Source organism: Elaeis guineensis, chromosome 5 (genome assembly GCF_000442705.2).
Source record: "Elaeis guineensis isolate ETL-2024a chromosome 5, EG11, whole genome shotgun sequence".
Classification (NCBI taxonomy): Eukaryota; Viridiplantae; Streptophyta; class Magnoliopsida; order Arecales; family Arecaceae; genus Elaeis; species Elaeis guineensis.
The window spans coordinates 4,368,852-4,390,043 of NC_025997.2; the positions used below are offsets into that span (position 1 = coordinate 4,368,852).

General features: G+C 37.0%; 1 protein-coding gene across 1 annotated transcript; it reads right to left on the reverse strand.

Moving 5' to 3' along the window:
- Positions 1–907: 907 nt before the first annotated feature.
- On the reverse strand, positions 908–12,820 carry LOC105044515 (calcium-transporting ATPase 4, endoplasmic reticulum-type). The gene is made up of 8 exons (XM_010922448.4): positions 10,981–12,820; positions 10,401–10,470; positions 10,176–10,297; positions 9,154–9,432; positions 8,656–9,033; positions 6,491–6,600; positions 2,828–3,056; positions 908–1,866 (listed from the first exon to the last, which is right to left on the reverse strand). The coding sequence occupies exons 1-8, from the start codon at positions 12,385–12,387 to the stop codon at positions 1,288–1,290; spliced, it is 3,174 nt and encodes a 1,057-aa protein (XP_010920750.1). The 5' UTR covers positions 12,388–12,820; the 3' UTR covers positions 908–1,287.
- Between the last annotated feature and the right edge of the window lie 8,372 nt (positions 12,821–21,192).

Here is a 21,192-nt window from a genome sequence, read left to right on the forward strand (position 1 = left end):
TAACATGACGTTGTTAGATCTGAACCCTGAACTACTTATAGGCCTGCAAGCTGAAGCCGGACAGGATTCCGCATAAGCTCCAACTTCAAATCTCTAAGATAAGGTAGAGCACTCTGCTAACTACACGATTCTGACTTCCCACTACGTTGATTGTTTGGAAGCCACAACGGCCCAGCGGACCATGACCGGATTTGTTGTATTGGCACCTCATTATTCCCAACTTTTAATTGCATTTGCCAACCTTGTTTCCTTTGCATGGTCAAATTGTTCGAGTGGGCTGCTACGGGATGTGTTCTTATAGCAGCCTTGTCAGCAAAGTGGAGGGCAGAAGTAGAACAGATGCAAATCATGGCAAAATCAGTCTGCTGGTGGATTTGTTGTGACCAGCTTATGTGGATAGGCAAAGAAGAAGTGTACTGGAGATGCACAGCAACCTGATCATTAAAGCAGGATATAAGTCTTAGCAGAAATAGTTTGCCTATAGATTTGTAGGCGGATTTATCATTTGTTAATTAGCTTGAACTCGTTGAGTTGTTTGTTAACTAGCTTTTGCTTGTTGAATTATTTACCGAACATGCAACCAACACGGATATGTACACCAGTGAACTCACGGTTGAAGCAGGAACTCGAAATCTTACTGGTCCCAAAAGTTACACCAGATGTTCCTGCCAAAAAGACAGACAAAAAAAAGGGTTATCTCGGATATTAATCCAACGCTCGTAACACCAGACGCATCAGCAATCTTTTTCGACGGTAAGACACTCGAGCTTTCCCAAAGGCAGCAAAGACTGAAAGCCGCCGCTGCTGGCAGATTCAGATCCACTATAATGGATGATGTTTTCTTGAAAACAATGGATGACGTGTGGGAAATCGGAGGCTACAGGGTTGGGATAAACAGCACGAAATATACAAAAGTCAAACCACAAATTGGCCATATTTGAGTTGCCATTCTCCTCAGTCAAAACAGTCTGTGGTACATCGGCTGCAATAGCATCATTGCCTATCCAACCTAGAATGTACATTCCATTGCAGTGAAGATGATATATAAAATAAGCTGCTGTTAAAATTCAGCATCCTTTAAAATCTGAAACGAGTTCAAAAATTGAGCTAGTCTTTCCAGATTCCATGCTTATCCAATACCCTCTTGATTTTCCAGTATACTACTAGTCAACCATTCTCAGACGATCCCCTCGAGGAAGAAAAAGAATGAGGGTTTAGAACAATTGTGTTGCTATGCTAGTAATAATGCACGATGTGAAACTTCCAGCTCCCAACTTTGCTTAGCTGCTACTCATATTTGTGCTTCTCAGGTCGTCTTTTGGCACCAGAAGAGCTGGTGCATCGGCCAACGAACTTGAGAACCTCATCAATAAGAATTACTGGGAAAGCAACCGCCAACACCAAAAGCCATTCATTGAAACTGAGAGGCACAATTCCAAACACTTGAGCAAGGAAGGGTACATATAGAATCAGGAAGTGCAGCCCAAATGAGATGGACATGGCCAAAAGGAGCCATGGATTGACCCAAGGAGGCATGCTCAGAAGGCTCCCATCTTCAGAGAGAGCATTCAGTGAATTGAACATCTCGATAGCCACCAGGACAGAAAGAGAGAGCGTCATTGCCTTCACTTTGCCAGACTGAAAATAGTCACAGGGGTCAGTATCAAAGGTAAAACGCCGTGCTCCAGCAGTAAATGGGGCGACCTTGAAGCCCTCCCATGAGGAGCATTGGCCCCAGTTGGAGAGCTGAGAATACGTGACAAGAGTATGCCCATCACCACTCAAGTCAATTCCCATGAATGATCCATGTGTATACCATATGATAAAAATGCCAACAGTTGCAATCCCCACATAAAGCCCAATGACCTGCAATGTGGAGTGAAAGAGAGTCATTTCACAAGTTACCATAAATATTTCTCTCCGGGCAAAAGAATTTCAAGTGAAAGGTCCACTAGCAAAAACACATCAAATATTCTCTTCAGAAGACCTAAGCTCAGTTTGAATGGTAAATTATCTTACACATTAGAAAAGACAAAATAAAACCATATAGCACTACAGAATGCTCTATAGACACATGCATGGAGGTGGCACGAACATGTGCGATGTACCCAACTTGTCACTGAAGTGTATGTATCCCACCAAAGGATTGATCTGGAATCCATACAGTTGGCACAGGATAAAATGTACACAGCACATGTACGTGCCGTCCATCCACAAACACATGTATATCCAGCATGCCCCTGGATATATTTTTGCCTCAATTATGATAATGTCTAGTTCTGATGGCGAGGTTTTCTTACAGGAGTTTGCAAAACAAGCACCTTACAAATCATTTCCATGGAGAATATCCTTGTCTTGAACCACCACCAAATATATATATATAAATTATATATATATATATATCAATCAAGATAGTGTGGGTCATCATGAATCTACCAAAGTCCATTACCTAAATATTTAACTCTGACACTTACGAGAAAGTTAATTCACTTACTAGAATAAGATAAAAACTACAGAGTTTCAGAGATGGATGTACGCATATACAAGGCAAATATGACAACTAGTATGCACATTGGTCAAGATGAATATATAATTGTCAGTTAAATGCATGAGTCTGTAGAGTAGACAGATTAATCAGCTTGTGCATAGAAGCAGAAATAGAATAATTTACCTTTTCAATATTTTAATTATAAGTATTACATGAAGTGCATCAAATGGCACAGACAGGTGCCTGTATGTGTGTGAATAAATTTGGAGGAACGCACAGAACAGTCATCAAGTCATCCATAAACTGGTCACAAAGGACAACAGAGAGAAGATGGTTTACCATATAACGGAATAGAATCCATGCAGTGATCAATGAGTCACTGCTCCTTCGAGGGGGTTTCTTCATAATATCTTTATCTGGTGGATTAAATCCCAAAGCTGTTGCGGGAGGGCCATCTGTGACAAGATTGACCCATAAAAGCTGAACTGGAATAAGCCCTTCAGGAATACCTAAAGCTGCTGTTAGAAAAATAGAAGCAACTTCACCAATGTTGGAGGAGATCATGTATCTGCAATACAAGAGGCAAGAAAATAAAAAACTAGGCAGCAAAACCATCATAAAATCCCCAATTTGCGTGTTAAGTGAAAAAAGAGCATATCTTTCAAAAGCCATCCATTAAAACAGAAAGTGTGGGAAGACCAATAATGGAAATGAAATGGCAACTAGACAGACAATCCTGCAAACTGGACTACAGCCCAATGATTGCAAAACCCCCTCCGTTCCTAACCCACCAGGGGGTCTGCCAAGGCTTGACTGAAACCCCCAGATACTCAAGCCAGATATGTCTATCCATTCTGTAAACCAGCTAGCAAATGGAAATAAATGGAGAATGGCAAAACAAGAGAAGGGGTAGGCAGCAGGATGGCAGTGGTAGACCTTGATGCAAGCAGTGAAATGATGGTTCCAGCAGTTGCTGGGCCATTAAAGAAGAGAGAGGACAGGGGAAGGAGGTTTTTAGATTGTGACAGTGATGACTGATGGATAAGCTCAATGGCAACAGTATGGTAGTGGTGGGCCTGAACTCAACGAATGGGTTCCAATGATGGCTGAGCCAGTGGAGATAAGGAGAGGAGAAGAAGATAATAATCCTGTAAGGGGCTGAACAAAGAGGCGAGGGAGGGAGGGAAAGACGGCAGAGACAAAAAGGAGGGGACAAAACAGTCGAGGTGGGGAAGATGGGGAGGAGGTGAGGCAGGTCATGATGGATTGGAGGATAAGGGCAAGGACTAGGTTCTTTCTTTCCTTATTTATAAGATGAAATTTTGTCACTTCAAGTAATTGCTTTAAAAAAATATAATGGATAACAACACGTTCTTTCCTTATTTTCGTGATGGAATGTTGTCATCTCAAGTAATTGCTCTAAAAAAATGAAACTGAGAACAACACATTTTAGTAAAACCAAACTTAAAAAGGGTATTTGGGATGAAAAGTGGCGATATCATGACACAATGGTAAGAAAATGTCGATATGCACCTGACACAACCTGCTAGTGGTCGAACCTGACCGTTTTGTACTGGAACGGGGGACCGAAAGAGTCGAGTTAGATGGGGCAAGTCCTGTTAAATCAGATCAAGTAGGTAGCTTTGGGCTGTGGGGAAAAAACATACTAGCCGAAGGGCCAAACATAAAATCTAGGAGGCCTATTGTCAAGTAGAGCAACTTGCCTTAGTCATACAGTTTATGCAACCAGAAAGCACGCCTCCAAGGCACCCCTCAACATGGAAAGAGTTTATACAACGGGCCAATTGTAGAAGACAGAATACCAGTGATCATACATAGAACAATGATTACTAAAATCCAATCAATCCATTAAGAAAAGAAGAAGAAGAATACAAGCAACAATATAAGCAACTTGTCATAAATCATTTCAATATTTCCTAGACATTCTAAACAGCTTTTTGCCCACACATAACCTCTCCCCACATGATCATAAATCAACCTAATATTTGTTTACCAGAATGTAAAATAATGAAAATCTCATTTTGTTTCAAATAATACACTTTTTTCCTATAATGACTGCCCATCACCTAGATATCAATCAGTACTCTTAAAGAATAAGAAAAATAGCAAATCCAATAACCTCATAAAAAATTCTATGCAAAAAATAAAGATTTATATCCTCCAAATTTTTTCTTAAAAAACATAATGGGTTCTTAAAACTTTTATCAAATTATGCTATAATGGTTTTACTGCTAGTTACTTGAAAAGACATTCCTTAATATTTTGTGTTCTGTGTTTTCCAGATACAGCTCATAAAGGCACATATTACAAACTGCTAAGTCTCTCACGTCCTCAGAATTGGAACATTCTGGTAGCTTTGATTTTTCAAATTAAGATATTTTCTCGACATTCTCACTTCTAACTGCTGGTGATGGACTCTACTAGTATCCAGAAAGTACAAACTAGAACTATGCCAATTATGACCGATCACTCAGACCCCCTAGATCCTGATTCTACCCAGACATGACTCCAATCTAGAGCAGTAGATCTTGGGTTGGGTACGTGTCCAAAGTTAGACCCATAGAAAGTTTCAGGTCTGGATCTGTGTCTAGTAAAAACATAATCAATCCAACCCAAGCCTGAAGATTTACTTGATATATATATATATTCTTAACCCTTAGGCTTTTTGTAAAATATATTAGTAAATTTAGGTCTTCCTTCCAGGCTTCCATCACCATCCCTTGGCCTCTGGTGTTTCATTATCATTCACCACCATTTCTTCTTTTTCGATCATTGTCTCTAACTTCCAACATATGGATCCACTGGGTACCTGCCCATGGACATGACATGTTTTATAGTTTCATAACACACCCGAGCCCAAACCAGACTTGATTGATTGATGGGTAGAGTACAAATGAAAATTTAGACCTGATCCCTTTAAGGCCCAGGTCCAGGTTGGATGGTACCTGACCTAATCCTTAAGTCCATACCACTAGTAAAAAGAAAGAAAGACCTATAGTGCAATACCTTCACTAAAATTGAAACTTGGGGCATAGTTTCTAATTTCAATAATGTGTACCAGCAAACTTTGCTGATTCATGATTATCAGAAATTTGGGTGAAATAAGGTTCAGCGAGCTATTGAATGACTCTGTTTGTTCAATAATATTTCGACCCAAAAGTCATGAGAATCAAAATATATCCAATAACAAATAAGGTAGCAATCTCACATATAAGACAAGCCATGGGACTGTAACTGCGAAGGTCATCATTGGATCAACATTGAACACAAAATTTGAGAAGGCTCCACAAAAGAATCGATCAATTCAAGACCAACTGATATCAACCCTCATGCATATGGTAAAACTATGGCCAAGAAAAGTTTGGGCAGGACAAGAGGCCTACCGTACAACTCAGAATGACAAGTCATTGGTAGGAAAGTCAACCTTGCAGGTGACACACAGTCTAAGGTTGCACTAAGGAGTCCACCCAAATTGACCTACACCTGGAAAGGGGCTACAGTTAGAGCAACCACCTTTACTAATGGCAACATGAGACATTTTTATGGGTATTTATGTGTTCAACCAAATAAGGATCTCCAACCTACAAAAAAACTACATCGAGATGCATGTCTTCTTCTTATTATTACATGTATCTGTTTACATCAAATTACATATTCCTCAATACTGATTGTATAATTTATTAATCGAGAAACATTAGTATGGTGAGTTGACTCTCACTGTTGCCACCTCAAGATCCTTATTAAGATACCAATTTATGGCCATATATCCATTAACAGATATGCCAATGTCTGATTTATTTACATCATTAGAGTTAACGTACTCCACAAATAAAATTGCACCATTGAATTTATTTGTCTAAAGCTATTTGAGATATTTTGGTTAAGAATGATTTTTTTTAAAGTTCAGATGATACATCAGATGATACTTAATAAAATCTGCGGCAAGGCTAGGTATAACAAAATTGATGAGAACAAGAAAACCTTATAAAAGCCTTCATGTTATTGTAAATTGATCTTCCTTCACCAACTGCAGCAACTATTGTACTGAAATTATCATCTGCTAACACCATGTCTGAAGCTTCCTTAGCAACCTGGAATAAATAGATGTCCATTAACTGATACTGAAAACAACTGAAGCAAAAAGTGAATGAGACAACTGGAAGAAAAATACATGACAATCAACAGATAATAAAAATAACTGGAGCAAAGAAAGAATAAGGCAGCTTGAAGAATACCTTTTTCTTGATTGAGAAAAGGCTCTGTTTATTATAATCAGAAAGAAAAATGGACCTGGAACAGGTCTCAAAATGACAAGAATAAAGTAAAAATGTAAACCAAAACAACAAGCAATCCAACCATCATGCCAAGCTTATATTTCAATAAAAGCAGTAAATCTGGAATCGCAGCAGACTTGAAACATGAGCTATTAGGTTACGTTCCAGCAAGTTATCTGCCATCTTATTGTCATTCGCACAGAGCAAAAATTGCTGCCATGAGCACATTTCTAATCTCAAAAGACAGGCAGTCCCTGGCAACCCCCACACCACAACCCCACCACACAACCCCCCCCCCCCCTCCCACCCCCAAACACACACAAAAAAAAGAACCTTATACACAACAATGCTACTAGTGCCAATTTCCATGATAATCAATTCAATATCATAAAAAAACAGTTTCAGAGTACTGGAAGATTCCCTCTTGACTTTGTCTGTCAACTTTTTATATCAAAAATATGCTACTTCAGTACCAAGATGCATTTCACATGTAAAACTGTAGGAAGGAAAGAAAAAACTAAATTCAAAAGAACTTTTAAAGAAAAAATCTTACCCTCTATCTCTGCTCTCTTTTTTTTTTCCTCAGGTTTGGGGGGGCAGGGGGGTGGAGACTGGATTCTCTGACTCTAATTAGGTGGATTCTCCTTTGTGGAAAAAAAAGGGAACAAGATGGTCTCCCTTGTTTCCTAGAATTCAGCCCCTGCTCTGTTCCAAGTTTCTACTGCACTTTTATTTTTGAATAAAAAATTGAACCTCTTTCTCCCCTTAATTTATCTCTCTATCCAACTAAGTCTACTCAGAAATCCCCACCTTTCTTCCCTCCCACCCTCCAATCTGTTCGCTCAAGATGATATTCTGTTACCATCTCAAAATCCTGCCATGTCTAGCCTTCGATGCAATTCTTTTTATTTTTAATGCTCCAATATCCCTAGAAGAAAAATCAGAAGACCTAAAGTAGAAGATTTGAATATGGATATTTATCATTGCATTTCTTAAACATAACATATCGATGTTTATTTGTTTTTTTTATCACTTTCCTTAAACATGCATGGCACATTCCTGGTTACTAGTCTCATATAAAAGAACTGGATTCTTGACCGTCTAATGCACAACTTCAAAGGAATCTAAACAAAGTAAACACACAACCTGACCTCTATCAGATGACATTGGGTTCCTATCAAGCTGATATGAGAATTAGCTAAATAGTTAAGATGCCCCACAATAGGTGACTACAGTCTAAATTTAGGAGTGAAAACTTTAATTATGGTGCTACAGATGTCCCTCTCACAAATACAAGCACAATCTTTAGAGAAAATCGTCTCCATCAAGAAATAAACCACAATTTCTTTCCTTTATGTTCTTCATTTTCTACTTTTATATGATTGTGACCAATCACATGACAATGTTCCAAAACAAACACATGCACCTTTCCTCCCAAATGGCCAGGACCAATGCACGGGATAACTGAAGCAGTTTCCCATGATGCCATCTGGACCCTATGCTAGCTCCAACAATTGTTTCCCAACTGCAAAACCAGAAACTGAGAGACAAGAAGTTGTTTACATGAAAAACAAAATAATTTAAAAAACTCAAAAATAATTGCATTCTCACTCAAGAAAATGCTTAAAGAATCGAACATTTATTGCACAAAAACGATGATAGTGTGTGATAAGAGTTATTGGATGCAATTCTTGCAATCAAGTATCCTTTAAGTCTAGACATCAGTTTTTAAGAAGTTTCCTTTTCTAGAATATCATGGAAATTATATGTAACATTGTGCTGCATATAGCCAAGAGGACTATGAGGTTTTCCATGAAAAAAGTAAGGATGGTCACAGAGAAAAAGAAAAAGAGGATAGTAAATGTTATATACCTCAGTTCCAGCAATCCCCATTGCAATACCAATGTCAGCCAATTTCAATGCAGGGGCATCATTCACCCCATCACCTGTCATCGCAACCACCTCACCTTCTTCTTTCAGCAATCTGACAATCTCTTGTTTATGCTTTGGTTCAGCCCTAGAGAAGAGAAGACTACCACTTTGCCTTAGAAGGACCTTTTTATCAGGGAGGGACATAAATTCTTTCCCCGTAAGACTTTTCAAGCTAATGTCTTCGGCAGGTCCAAAAACACCTATTTCACGGCAAATTGCTTCTGCTGTTTCTTTGTTGTCTCCTGTTATCACCATGACTCGAATGCCAGCTTCTCTACAGTCCTCAATTGCTTTGTGAACCTCTTCTCGTGGAGGATCCTACAATAATGCAAATAAGACAAAAGACATGTTCGTCAATGACAAACAGATTTCAGAAGAAGATATAAGCCAAAAAAGCGCAGGCTTATCAAGCTATGAAATGAGCGTGGATTGCCCTACCCTCAGCCCAACCAGGCCAACAAAAATGAGATCACTTTCAATTGAAGAGTAGTTAGATGGATCAAGTAGAAGCTTGTGAGCCGGATGGTCTTCACCATCATAGGTTGAGAATTCTGCTAGATCATCCTTATATGCAAAACCCAAACAGCGCAAAGCATCAGTGGACATTTCATGAAGGGCTTTCAAAATGAGACCTTTTGAACTTTCATCCAACAGCACAATGGAACCATCAAGCAACTGAATGTAAGAGCTCCTCTCCAGCAGAGTTTCCACAGCTCCCTGCAAAATGCAGCTTCAATTCCAGAGGCACATTTTCTATTTACGACAAAATGACTTCAGAAAACTTTGAAAACATGACAAAACATAATGTAGATGTCAAAACATTTAGTAGTTATGTAATGCAATGGTAAACAAGCACACAAATGAATAAAACTGATTAGTTCATCACACCATAGTTGATAAAAACTACTGCTGAGGGGACTAAAAGAATTAGCAAAAAGGCTTTACTAAGGATGCTAGATCACTTGGTCTTGAAAGGAGAGAGGGGGGTCATTAACACATTACATTGTCAGCAGAGGGCACTTTGAGATAAACATCATTGAATCATTTGTTAGAGAAACATGCTTCTCAAATTGCATCTGCATCTAAATTCTACAAGCCGATGCAAAATATTCAAAGTAATAACCTATTCATCATTTACAGATTATAAGATTGTGAGTTCTACCCAAACCTTGGACTGCTTACATCCCTATAAAATCCATTCTTTTCCCTTTTCTAGTTATATGAGCAAACTAGAAAATTTAGTCTTCCAAACCCTTCCCCACAAAAAGAAAAAGGTGAAAAAGTAAAGTCCTCTCTCAAGATCATTATATGAGAACTCCATGCGACCAATTTACACAAATTAATTAGAACTAATAAGAATCCCTAGTAACAAAAGCTTTAAAAAAATTTCTACACGCTAAGCAAGAGAAAATTTATTATAAAAACATTTTGATAAGTAAATGAAGGAGAAGATAGTGTACCTTCACAAGTAAGGAATTGCTTCCTGATTTAGATTTCACAATGATGCTCATTGATTTTCGACTGCGGTCAAACTCAAGAGTTGCAATCCTTTGTGCAACTCCATTCCACCATTGACAGCATCCTAAAATTTTAAGCAATAAGCAAAGCATTTCATATAATTTTTCATACAACTGTATGATACTTGATGAAAAATTTCAGGTATGACCATTAGGATTTTAACATACTTAATATCTCAGTGGACTCTGCAGATGAAAAGTCACACCCTCCAGGAAGTCCCATTTTCTCAACCAGAACCTGATGGGATATGTAGATGAAGACCACTTATTAGTCTACAAGATCAACTGCATTTTGTCGACTAAATGTCAAATCTGCATAGAAACTGTAAAATTATAGTTCCAACAAAAGATTTAGCATACAGGAATGTCAAACATTGGAATTACCTTCCCTCGATACAGACAATGAAAATGGGCACAAATTTTTTGGGGCAAAAAAAAAAAAAAGACAGAGCGTGCTATGTCACATGAGTTCATCTACAGAAGCATGGAAGAAGTGATAAGATTGTGGAGTGATCCATTCCACAACCCTTCTCACATCTAATCTTCTTTTATGATGAACTCACAAAAGAAGCATCAGCTATATTTCTATCTAATTAAGGGTCAACCAACCTAATCTCACGTTGCAGGATCATTCTGCTTTAGAATGTAGATAATGAACTGTCTTAAAAGAATTGCTTTGAATGCTCTTAAAAGGAAATTAATAAGGAAAAAAATATACAGAGAATAAAATAATTTGATGGATTCTTACCTTCAAAGCTGCCTCCGTTGGCATTCCACTGACAACAAACTGATGCCCCGAGCGTGCAATACTGGCATCATTGCAAAGGGCAGCAACTTTCGCAATCATTTGAAGATTTGCATCCATTTTACCAGTTGGCCAGTCATGGATCTTCCCATCATAAGGATCATATGTAGTGCCATCCACTTTAAAGCTTCGAATAGTATCTGTCCACCGCCCCATGGCCACAAGCCTTACTGCTGACATCTGATTGGTTGTCAGTGTACCAGTCTTATCAGAACAGATGACAGTGGTGCATCCCAAAGTCTCGACACTTGGCAGCTTCCGGACCAGTGCATTCTTCTGTGCCATCTTTCGGGTGCCTAGCGCCAGGCAAGTAGTAATCACTGCCGGCAAGCCCTCAGGAATTGCAGCAACAGCCAAAGCCACAGCAATCTCAAAGTAATATGTGCACTTCTCAAACGAGAACCTGAAATTCCTCGGCCATCCATCAACATATTCCCAAGTCAAAAAGTACTTGACATTGATGAGCCAAACCAAAACACAAATTACACCAATTATAGCTGTGAGGACCTCACCAAATTCATTCAATTTCTTCTTCAATGGCGTATCGTCTTCACTCTGGGAAGCTTCATGGATCTGAGAATGTATCTTACCTATTTCTGTGTTCATGCCAGTCTGGGTTACCAAGCACACACAGCTCCCATTCACAACAGTGGTGCCTGCAAAGACCATGCACTCTTTCCCTTGGATATCTGTGTCCTCAGAAGCAACATGGTGATTGGTTTTATTCACGGCAGCACTCTCTCCTGTCAGAGATCCTTGCTCTACCCTAAGAGTGGAGCTTATGAGAGACAGAATCCTCATATCAGCTGGGATCTTATCCCCAACCCTGAGCTCCACGATATCTCCAGGCACAAGCTCTTTTGCAGGCAAATTGGGGATCAACTCCCCGGCCCTCCTAACCATAGCATGTTCTGACTGGATTTCTTTCAGTGCCTCGAGGGCCTTCTCGGCATTATTCTCTTGCCAAACCCCAACGATGGCATTCACAATGAGTATAAGAAAGATCACCAACGGTTCCACGAAGGCAGTGATTTCCAACTCACCCCCCTCCTCCCCATCATACCAAGCGAGGACGAACGAGACCACGGCGGCCACGAGGAGGATCCGGACAAGGGTGTCATTGAATTGTTCGAGAACCAGCTGCCAGATCGAGGGCCCAGAGTGCTTCTCGAGCTCGTTCCAGCCATGGATCTCGCGGCGCTTCACGACCTCATCGGATCGGAGGCCCTCGCTGGCCGAGACCTCAAATTCGGCCTTGCACTCCTCAATGCTTCTGGCCCAGGCCGGGAAGGCGGAGGTCGGGCGCTCCAATCCGCCCTTCCTCCCAAGATCCTGCCCTCCTTTTCCCATCTAGACGGCAAACGACCACACACCGACAAAGCTAGCCGCGAACAAACCAAAAAAAAGAAAAAAAAACAATCTTTCCCACAACAAACCCGAATCTACGAACTCCAGCATCAATATCTCATGCCAGATCGTTGTAAAACAAACCCTGGCAACCGATTCGCCCACCGTAAAACGACCGAAACTCCCGTCGATCCGAGCCCCATAACGAAGCAAAGACTCGAGAAAACACTGAAAGATCTATGACAAAGGGATGAGAAAGATCGTGTTAGGGTTCGGTTACCGGATTGGATTGCGACAAGAATTCTTTTCTTCGTTGTTCTTCTCCTCTTTCCCGTCTGATCCCCACTTCATGGAAGAAAAATAATAATAATAAGAGAGAAGCGATGAGGCGAAACGTGCTCGGCTTTCTTGAGAGGCGAGCGTGTTTGTGCGTGCCTGGAAACTACTTTCTCCGTATATATCCCCAAATTCCCCGGTCAAATCCACGGCAGTTAATCACCAGAATAAGAAGAGTCGATTGAAGCGGATCCGGTTCATCCAACTAATTTAAATATCATTATCAACTAATAAAAATCTAAATTTAATTTGTAATAAAAAAAATATAAATAAATAATTTTATAATTTATAAAATTTTAATACCTAAAGTATATAATTATTATTTATTCTTTAATATATTCTAGTTGCACATTAAATATCTGTAGTTGATCACAAAATCATTGGGTAGTTGCTAACTTGAAATATATAAAATAAAAATTTATAAAAATATATTTGATCCATCTTTATGTATGGTGATAAATAATTTTTAATCATGATATTAGCATCAACCATGCATTTCTTTTTTAATTTTATAAACAATAATGATTGAGAGAAAAGTTAATATAAAAAACTAAATACAAATATTATAAATGGATACATATAAAACAATTATTCATTTATTTTGCATACGTAATATTACATCTAAGTGCAATTTTAGCTTCTACTTGTTTGAGATTAACTTAAAAATTGAAACTTTTCGATTTGTATCTATGAATAAGTTAATTTTATAAATTAAATCATGATATGGCTGATATTTTATCTGACCTTAGTAACGATCGAAGTGGATCCACCTCAACTGATCCACCTCAACACCTCAAACATGAATGAATCAAAAGCACGATCATACTCACTTGAGATTACCAATGATAATTACACCCACTCAATTATTATTGCACCATTAACGTAGCTACTGCTGTTCAGTAATTACACATTTCATTCATCTTGATAATGTATATCAAACTCTCTCTATAAATAAGAGGAAGCAAAAAATCTTCACATAGCTCTATATACTCTATTCTTATTCAACTCTTGTCGTTTTTTTATTGTTCGTCAAATTTTAGTTGACTTAAACATCAGAGAATCTCTTGTTGAAAAAATTCAGATAAAAAAATTTTATTTCAGATCACCGAGAGACAACGACAACAACATCCTCAAGCCCATGTAACGCATCAGAACATTAACAACTTCATCGTTAGCTAGCCTCATTGATCTCGGCCTCAGAATTTAGCATCAACAAAACATATTCTATTTTGCTAGCATATCTGAATTTTCATAATTCAAGTGACATTATTAAAGAACAAACCAGACTATTCTTAAAAATTTTGCACCAAAAATGATGATCCTCATATAAATCTGCAGTACGACCCTCACCTTAGAATATGGAACAAACCAATTTAACATGTAACAGATCCGAAAGGAAAACCTCCCTGGACCTGAACTCAGAGCCAAATAGGATCACCTCACGCTGTTGACCTCAGGCCACATCTGGTTTGCAAGTACTTGGGGATGAGACTTGGGTGACGGAACACCCCTGAGACCTGATACGGCAAAGTGCATATTCCGTGGCAACTGCTTGCCGTAATCGGAGGCTTTGGTTACGAAATTTCCGGGCTCCATCGTCCTTGACTTAATTAAATGAAAACTGCAGTTTGGCGTGGTGGCGTCCGTCACCCACCGCTTTATAAAATTCCAGGTCAATCACGTCGCCTAAGCGTTCTTCTCAGTCTAACCCGGGTCTCCTGTAAAGATATAGGATTTGGACGTCCTAAAGGTACGGATTCGGATAATAGAGAAGTTGATGAAAAGATAAGCACCTGAACCATCCAGCAACTATTTCATCCCTATTTTTTATTAACTTTTATCCATATAATCATTAAAAATTTAATTGTCCGAGAATTTTAACATTTGGGTCCTTCTCGGACACGATTAGCAATGGCATCTGTCCAAAGAGATTGACATCCTACCCAATCAGCTTCATAAGGTGTGAGAGCATACCAAATTTCCGATCGGTCATAAGTTTGATAAAATAAATAATTTTAAATTTAAAAATTTTTGATGATGAAACCATCTCTCCTCCTAAATTCTATATATATTTTGGAGAATGATAAAGATAGTGATGATGATGCAAAATATTCAAATCCAACGTGTCCATTATTTTCTCCATAATTTTTTTTTATAAAATTCTTCATAAATTTAAGGTATATAAACAGTCAGATGGGTTTTTGTGAAGACAGGATATTTTGTAATATTCATCCTTGCTATCCCACCAGTAATTGAGTCCAACGACGATCAGATATATTATCTGAAAAATAATAAAATTTTTTATATATTATAGACGATGTAGAATTGTATATATCATCCATAATGATTGACTCATGCATGATATTAAAAAAAAAAAAAAATTTTTGCACGCTGCATCCTGATTCTATGAGCCAATTACAATGATACATATGTCCTGCATCATCTATGGTGCACAAAAAAAAAAAAAATTTGATAGCGAAATTTCTGACTATGACCTGCAAGATACCAAACAGCGTACGTAAGAATTTCTCAGAGGGAGAAATTCTTGACAATGGCCTGGGAGATACCAAACAGCGTACGTAACCATGGCCATGTCCCACCGTTGACCATTACTAAACAAAATTGTGAGAGGGGAGACACGTGGCGCAGGCTGAAAATTTTAATGAATTATTGGGGCAATTGCATTGCGTTGGCGCCGAAGATGGTGGTACAATTTAATGACTATTGTGGATGGTAGTGAGAAATACGTCATGGAGAATTTTGTGCTTCGATGCTGGTCCAATCACAAAGCTATCGCTGACAGAAGAGCCTTCATTGGAGCTTCCAATGACGTGATTTGACCAGGAAAGATTCAGATGGAACTTTTAATGTTTGCTTGCACGTTTGGTAATTGGTATGTACTTCTTTTTGACTTGGGCTTATCAAGTCTAATGTGCTGCATCCGATGACAACTTTTGCACATAATTTCTTGCAAAGCAAGTAGTCCACCTTCGAGCTCTACGAGTCATTATTTTTTGCAATTTAATAACCCCCACCCAAAGTTTTGATGCTAACCAATGGCTCAATGAAAAGAATAATGTGAACCAATGGGCTTTATATGGTAAGGATATCTACAAAGGCGTGCACATTGGAAATTTTATTTTTAATGTAAGGATCCCAAAGGGGAATTGTTTAAGCACAATTTGGAACGACGGGAGTTAGCACGCTCATGTGGGCTTGCTAGGCTGCATGTTGAATGGAGAGTACACATCATGCTGAATCTATTCTATATTGTTATTCTAATATAGTTGTCAAAATATTTTTTTTAATGATTAATTATACCGAATCTATGTTACGGGCATCATTGATAGATATTTTTACTAAATTTTTAATATTTTACTCAGAGAGAAAAAAAAAGGAAAAATGATCCCTATTTCATCGTGGAACCAAAGAAACAGAGAGAGAGAAAAAGAAAAAAAAAGATTTCTTTCTTCTCTCTTCTCTCTAGTCTCTTTTTCTCTCTATTTTTTCTTTATTTTCTCTCCACAAATTTTCTCTCTTTAGATTGTTTCTCTCTTTTCAATATTTTCTTTCTATATCATGTCTGTTGTCTCTCTATTTTTTTGAGATTGATGAAACTAGAAGTCCATCTTTCATGATAGTTTGATCTTACTTTAGAGATCTAATCCATGAGGCACACCCAACTTTCAATTGGATTCTAAGTAGGATTTTGATTTAGAACTTTATTTTGATTAGTCATCAATTAAAATTACTATAAAAATATAATTTTAAATAATAAGTTCTGAAAAATCTCCTCAAGATTAATTGATCTGTTTATTCAGTATTATACAAAAGATAAGTAATAAATTATTTTTTGAGATATTTCATAATTTATTTTGAAAATAATTAATTAGTCTTTAATTTATATATGATTTATAAAACTATTTTTAAATAAAAAAATTATAAATTTGAGATTTTTAGAATATTATGATTTATTAATTTATTATGGAATACTAAATTTTTAATATTTTGCTCTAATTCACATAGATATATTTATTCTGGAATGATTTCATTAAATCATTTACCCAATAAAAAGATAATATATAAATGTGATATCCCCAATCAACCACATAAATCCATAAGCAAGATTATAAAATAAAATATTATATAAATTTTAAAGCACAAAAAAAAAATGATGAAAAAGACTCCTATTATGAGTCTTTTTCCATTCGATTCCATTAAAGAGGAAGCCGACTCTAGAAGGATTCGACCTCTTCTCCACTCTATTTAAAGATCCGAACTCCTTTCAATCCCCACGTCGGAGTTCACAGACTTTGTCGCTGATCATTGAGTTTCTTCATGGGTTGTTCCTCTACAGCTGTGGCCAAATGTCGCCGAAAAAATGAGATAAGATCTTCCCAATATTTTTCAATAATCTTCTTCCCATCCTCTATGACCATAGATCATGAATTCTGATCGGCTATTGTCGAATTTTAGTTGGAAAAGAAAAGCACGAAATGATTTCAATTTTTTTCTATTTTTTTGCATATTATCCTTGATTTTTTCGATGCTAGTAGCCATTGCTAATTGTCATTTTGGGTTCACCGACTGCACCATTGCAGCCCCAACCTTGCCGACCAAAGCCATGCCGATAATGATCCACTACTCGGAGAGAAAAAAGAGAGAAAATGATCCCCTATATCATCGTGGAACCAAGGGAACAGAGAGAGAAAAAGAAAAAAAAAAAAAAAGATTTCTTTCTTTTCTCTCTCTCCTCTCTCTTTCCTCTTTAGTTCTTTCTCTCTCTATTTTCATACTATTTTTCTCTATAAATTTTTCTCTTCAGATTGTTTTTCTCTTTTCAATATTTTCTTTCTACATCATATCTGTTGTCTCTCTATTTTTTTGGGATTGGTAAAATTAGAATCTATCTTCCATGACTAGTTTGATCTTACCCTAGAGATCTAATCCGCGAGGCACACCCAACTTTCAATTCACTTCTAAGATTTTGATTAGTCATAAATTAAAATTAATATAAAAATATAATTTTAAATAATAGGTTCTGAAGAATCCCGTCAAGATTAATCAATCTGTTCATTTAGTATTATGCAAAAGATAAGTAATAAATTATCTTTTCGAGATATTTCATAATTTATTTTAAAAATAATTAATTAGTCTTTAATTTATATGTGATTTATGAAACTATATTTTGATCGGAAAGTGATTTACAAATTTGAGATTTCTAGAATATTATGATTTATTAATTTATTATAAAATATACATACGTTGAATGAAACTATAACATATATTATCTTGTAAAAGTACTTTGATACACATCGAATTTGAGTTCTCAATCTAATTATATTTAGTGGATCCTACTAATGGGTGTTAAATATTGGTATTCAGTGGATCCTACTAATGAAGATTAAACATTGATATTCAGTGGATCTATCAATGAAGGTTAAATATTGATACCCAGCAAACTCTATCAATAGGGGTTATGTATTGATATTTTAATTATTGAGCTCTGATCCTATCATAAGGTATAAATATGGTCGTAATTATGCTATTGAGTTATAAGTATTTTATTTCGAATTGGATTTATAATTATCTATGCATATTAATATTTGAAAAGATTCGATTTACATTAATTAGGATGAAATATGTTCTTATACTTATTCATAGCATTTATTTTCGAATATTATATCTTATGATAATATCTAAAATGTCTAGTTAAAATATTCATTACTTTCTGGACTATCGAGCTTGTTACCTCTTCTTTTTTTTTTTCAAATTCAGATTTTTAATTATAGATGTGGGTACTGTTTAGGAAGTGAGTTTAGAGGCGAGAGTCGACAGTATCAACTGTGTTTAGACAAAGATTTATTATTTTATTTTATAGGATTGTAATTTGAGGTTTAATTGATGTAAAATTTTTGAATATCATTAAAATTTTGTGGGAGATTAAAGTTGATTTTAGTTAGTTAAATTTTAAACTTAATTTATTATTAATTTTGCTGTAATACATTAATATCATATTTGGAATATCTTGCATGCTTGTTGAGATAGTTCTTCATAAGTATGTGACGGTTGCCATAACTTTAGACTCGCGATTTCGGATCAAAAGCATGACAATAAATCTAGACCAAGATAGGATTAGTACTTGCAAGAGTGGCCGTTGCTCTCAATCAACCCAAACAAAGGTCCCAATGGGCCGAGTGGACTCCCCATTGTTGAGCCGGTAAGAGCAATGTGTATACCCATCCTTATACCTAGCCCAAGTTGACCTAACCCTATACCAGGTCAAGATTTTTAACTCAAATACAAATCAACCCTCACGATCCAAGATTATAATTAGTCATGAATGCCTGTAACCTACGTTAGCTACACTCAATCCCAAGCCAACCCAATTAGATGCAGATAGGAACTGCTTTGAAAACGTGACATACCGACAGCCAATCTTAACCAAGTTAACTCGGTCATTGTGCTCAATAATTCTAGATCACTATGGCCAGAAAGCAAATTCTTTTCGCATCATATGCTATAATTGGTTAGCAAAGCAACTAGACAGCTATGATTGTTGTTACAAAATGATGACTGACTACCATCAAATTTCATAACCTTCACAAGCAAATCCCACTCAATGAGAACTAATTCCTAGAATCAAGCAAATAATTAATCTTCCCTCTTGACTAACTGATGACGTAGAGAAATTTATGCTCTTTGGTGTCTCAGAGCCAAGACATATGTTTGGTGAGCTGACGCGATGCCGGCGTCGGATTTGTTCATCGAGATGATGCTATGCAGGAACCTTTGCACCAGAAGGAAAACCAAATCTTTCTTTGTATACGAGCTAACATTAACAAGCAACAAACCATCCATTCCGTCTTGGATATGCTAAAACAGCACGCATTTATAAATTTGTCTTGCTGCTTTGAATGAGGACGCTTGTGCTTGTGTCCCTTCTAGTCATTGTTACAAAGCTAAGCTCCCCACAGGCTTAAAAATTCTTGAAAAATTACGGCTAAACTTTGGTACATTTGCCTTGCACCAAAAACTCTTCATGGTTTGTTCACATCCATCGAGATTGTATAGGCTGGTTAGATTCGCTCCTCTATACCTAAGGGGTCATTTCGCTTATGCTCCTGTAACAAAAATGAGAAAATTAATGAGGTAAAAATTATCTGTATTAGGAAACAATCACATGGCGATCCAATATGCATGTAGAGATTTCAAAAATTTTAAATACGCAACAAAAAAAAATTTCAAAAATTTTTCAACATCGTTCTAAGACAACCATGCAACATAACGTACCAATATTATGCCAACAACCTTATATCAGAATGATATTAAAACAAATCTCTAATTAGATCTAATCTAATCAAGCATACATATAGAGATCATTTCTCAATATAACCCAGATATCATCATATGTACAAGATCAAAATATAAGCAAAAATAAAAATATGATTTTTATCTTTACGCGGATAAATTTGCACCGCAATCCAATGATTCGTGGATATCTTCATGGTCCGTTGAATCCATGATCTAATGATCTGTGGATGTCTTCAAGGTCTTTTTAAAGCCGCACAAGTATACGACCTTTATAGGTATCCATACGAGATTGATCTGATCAGAAGATCTCGATCTCACCGGGATGCTAGCTTCTTTACAGAGATCGCTATTTGAATTATCGAATCTTCGATATTTTTTGATTCTCTTCTCAATGGAATCAAAGAGATCCATAGGATGATCAAGAAATCAGATCTAATCTGATTTTTTTTTCTTTCTCTGAAAAAGAAAAAATTTGAAGAAGAAGAACAAGAGATCCAATCTCTTTTCTTTTCTTTTCATCCAACTTTGGACTGATCATGAAAGAGAAAATATGTCCAACTCTTGGATATCTATGGAGGAGAAGGAGAGAGATGGCTGGTCCAACTCTTGAACCAAGAAAGAGAGGACGTTCAACTATTTTGGATGCATGGAAGAGATCTTAACAACCAACCTTTTGTTGTAAGAAAGAAAAGATGAAGGCGCCCACCATGTTTCACGTCTATGATGTTTCATGCCGGCCTCTCGTTGTCCCGCACCCTCTTCTCTTTATTTCTCACGCTCAAAACCTCATGTTGAGATTAGGATATATGGCGCCCCATGTTTATATCCTTTTAAATAGGAGTAGTTAGGGTTTTAAGAGTCCAAGAAGGATTGGACTCTAGAAGCAACTGCCCACCCCTTGTGCGCCACTTCTTTTCTTAGCGCCATCTCCCTTTTGCGCCCCAATTTCTCTACAATAAAAATCTACTTGGGCATCCCTCCTGGGTGTGGACAAGGAGAGAGAGTCCTAGTATAATGGGACTTTGATTTTCAATCTTAATTTCACTCCGAATCGAATCTTATTTGAGTCAAATTCAATTAGGAATTAAGTCCAAATCTTATTTAGACTAGAAAACTCAAATTAAAACAGATCCAATCTGATTTAATTCAGCTTATATT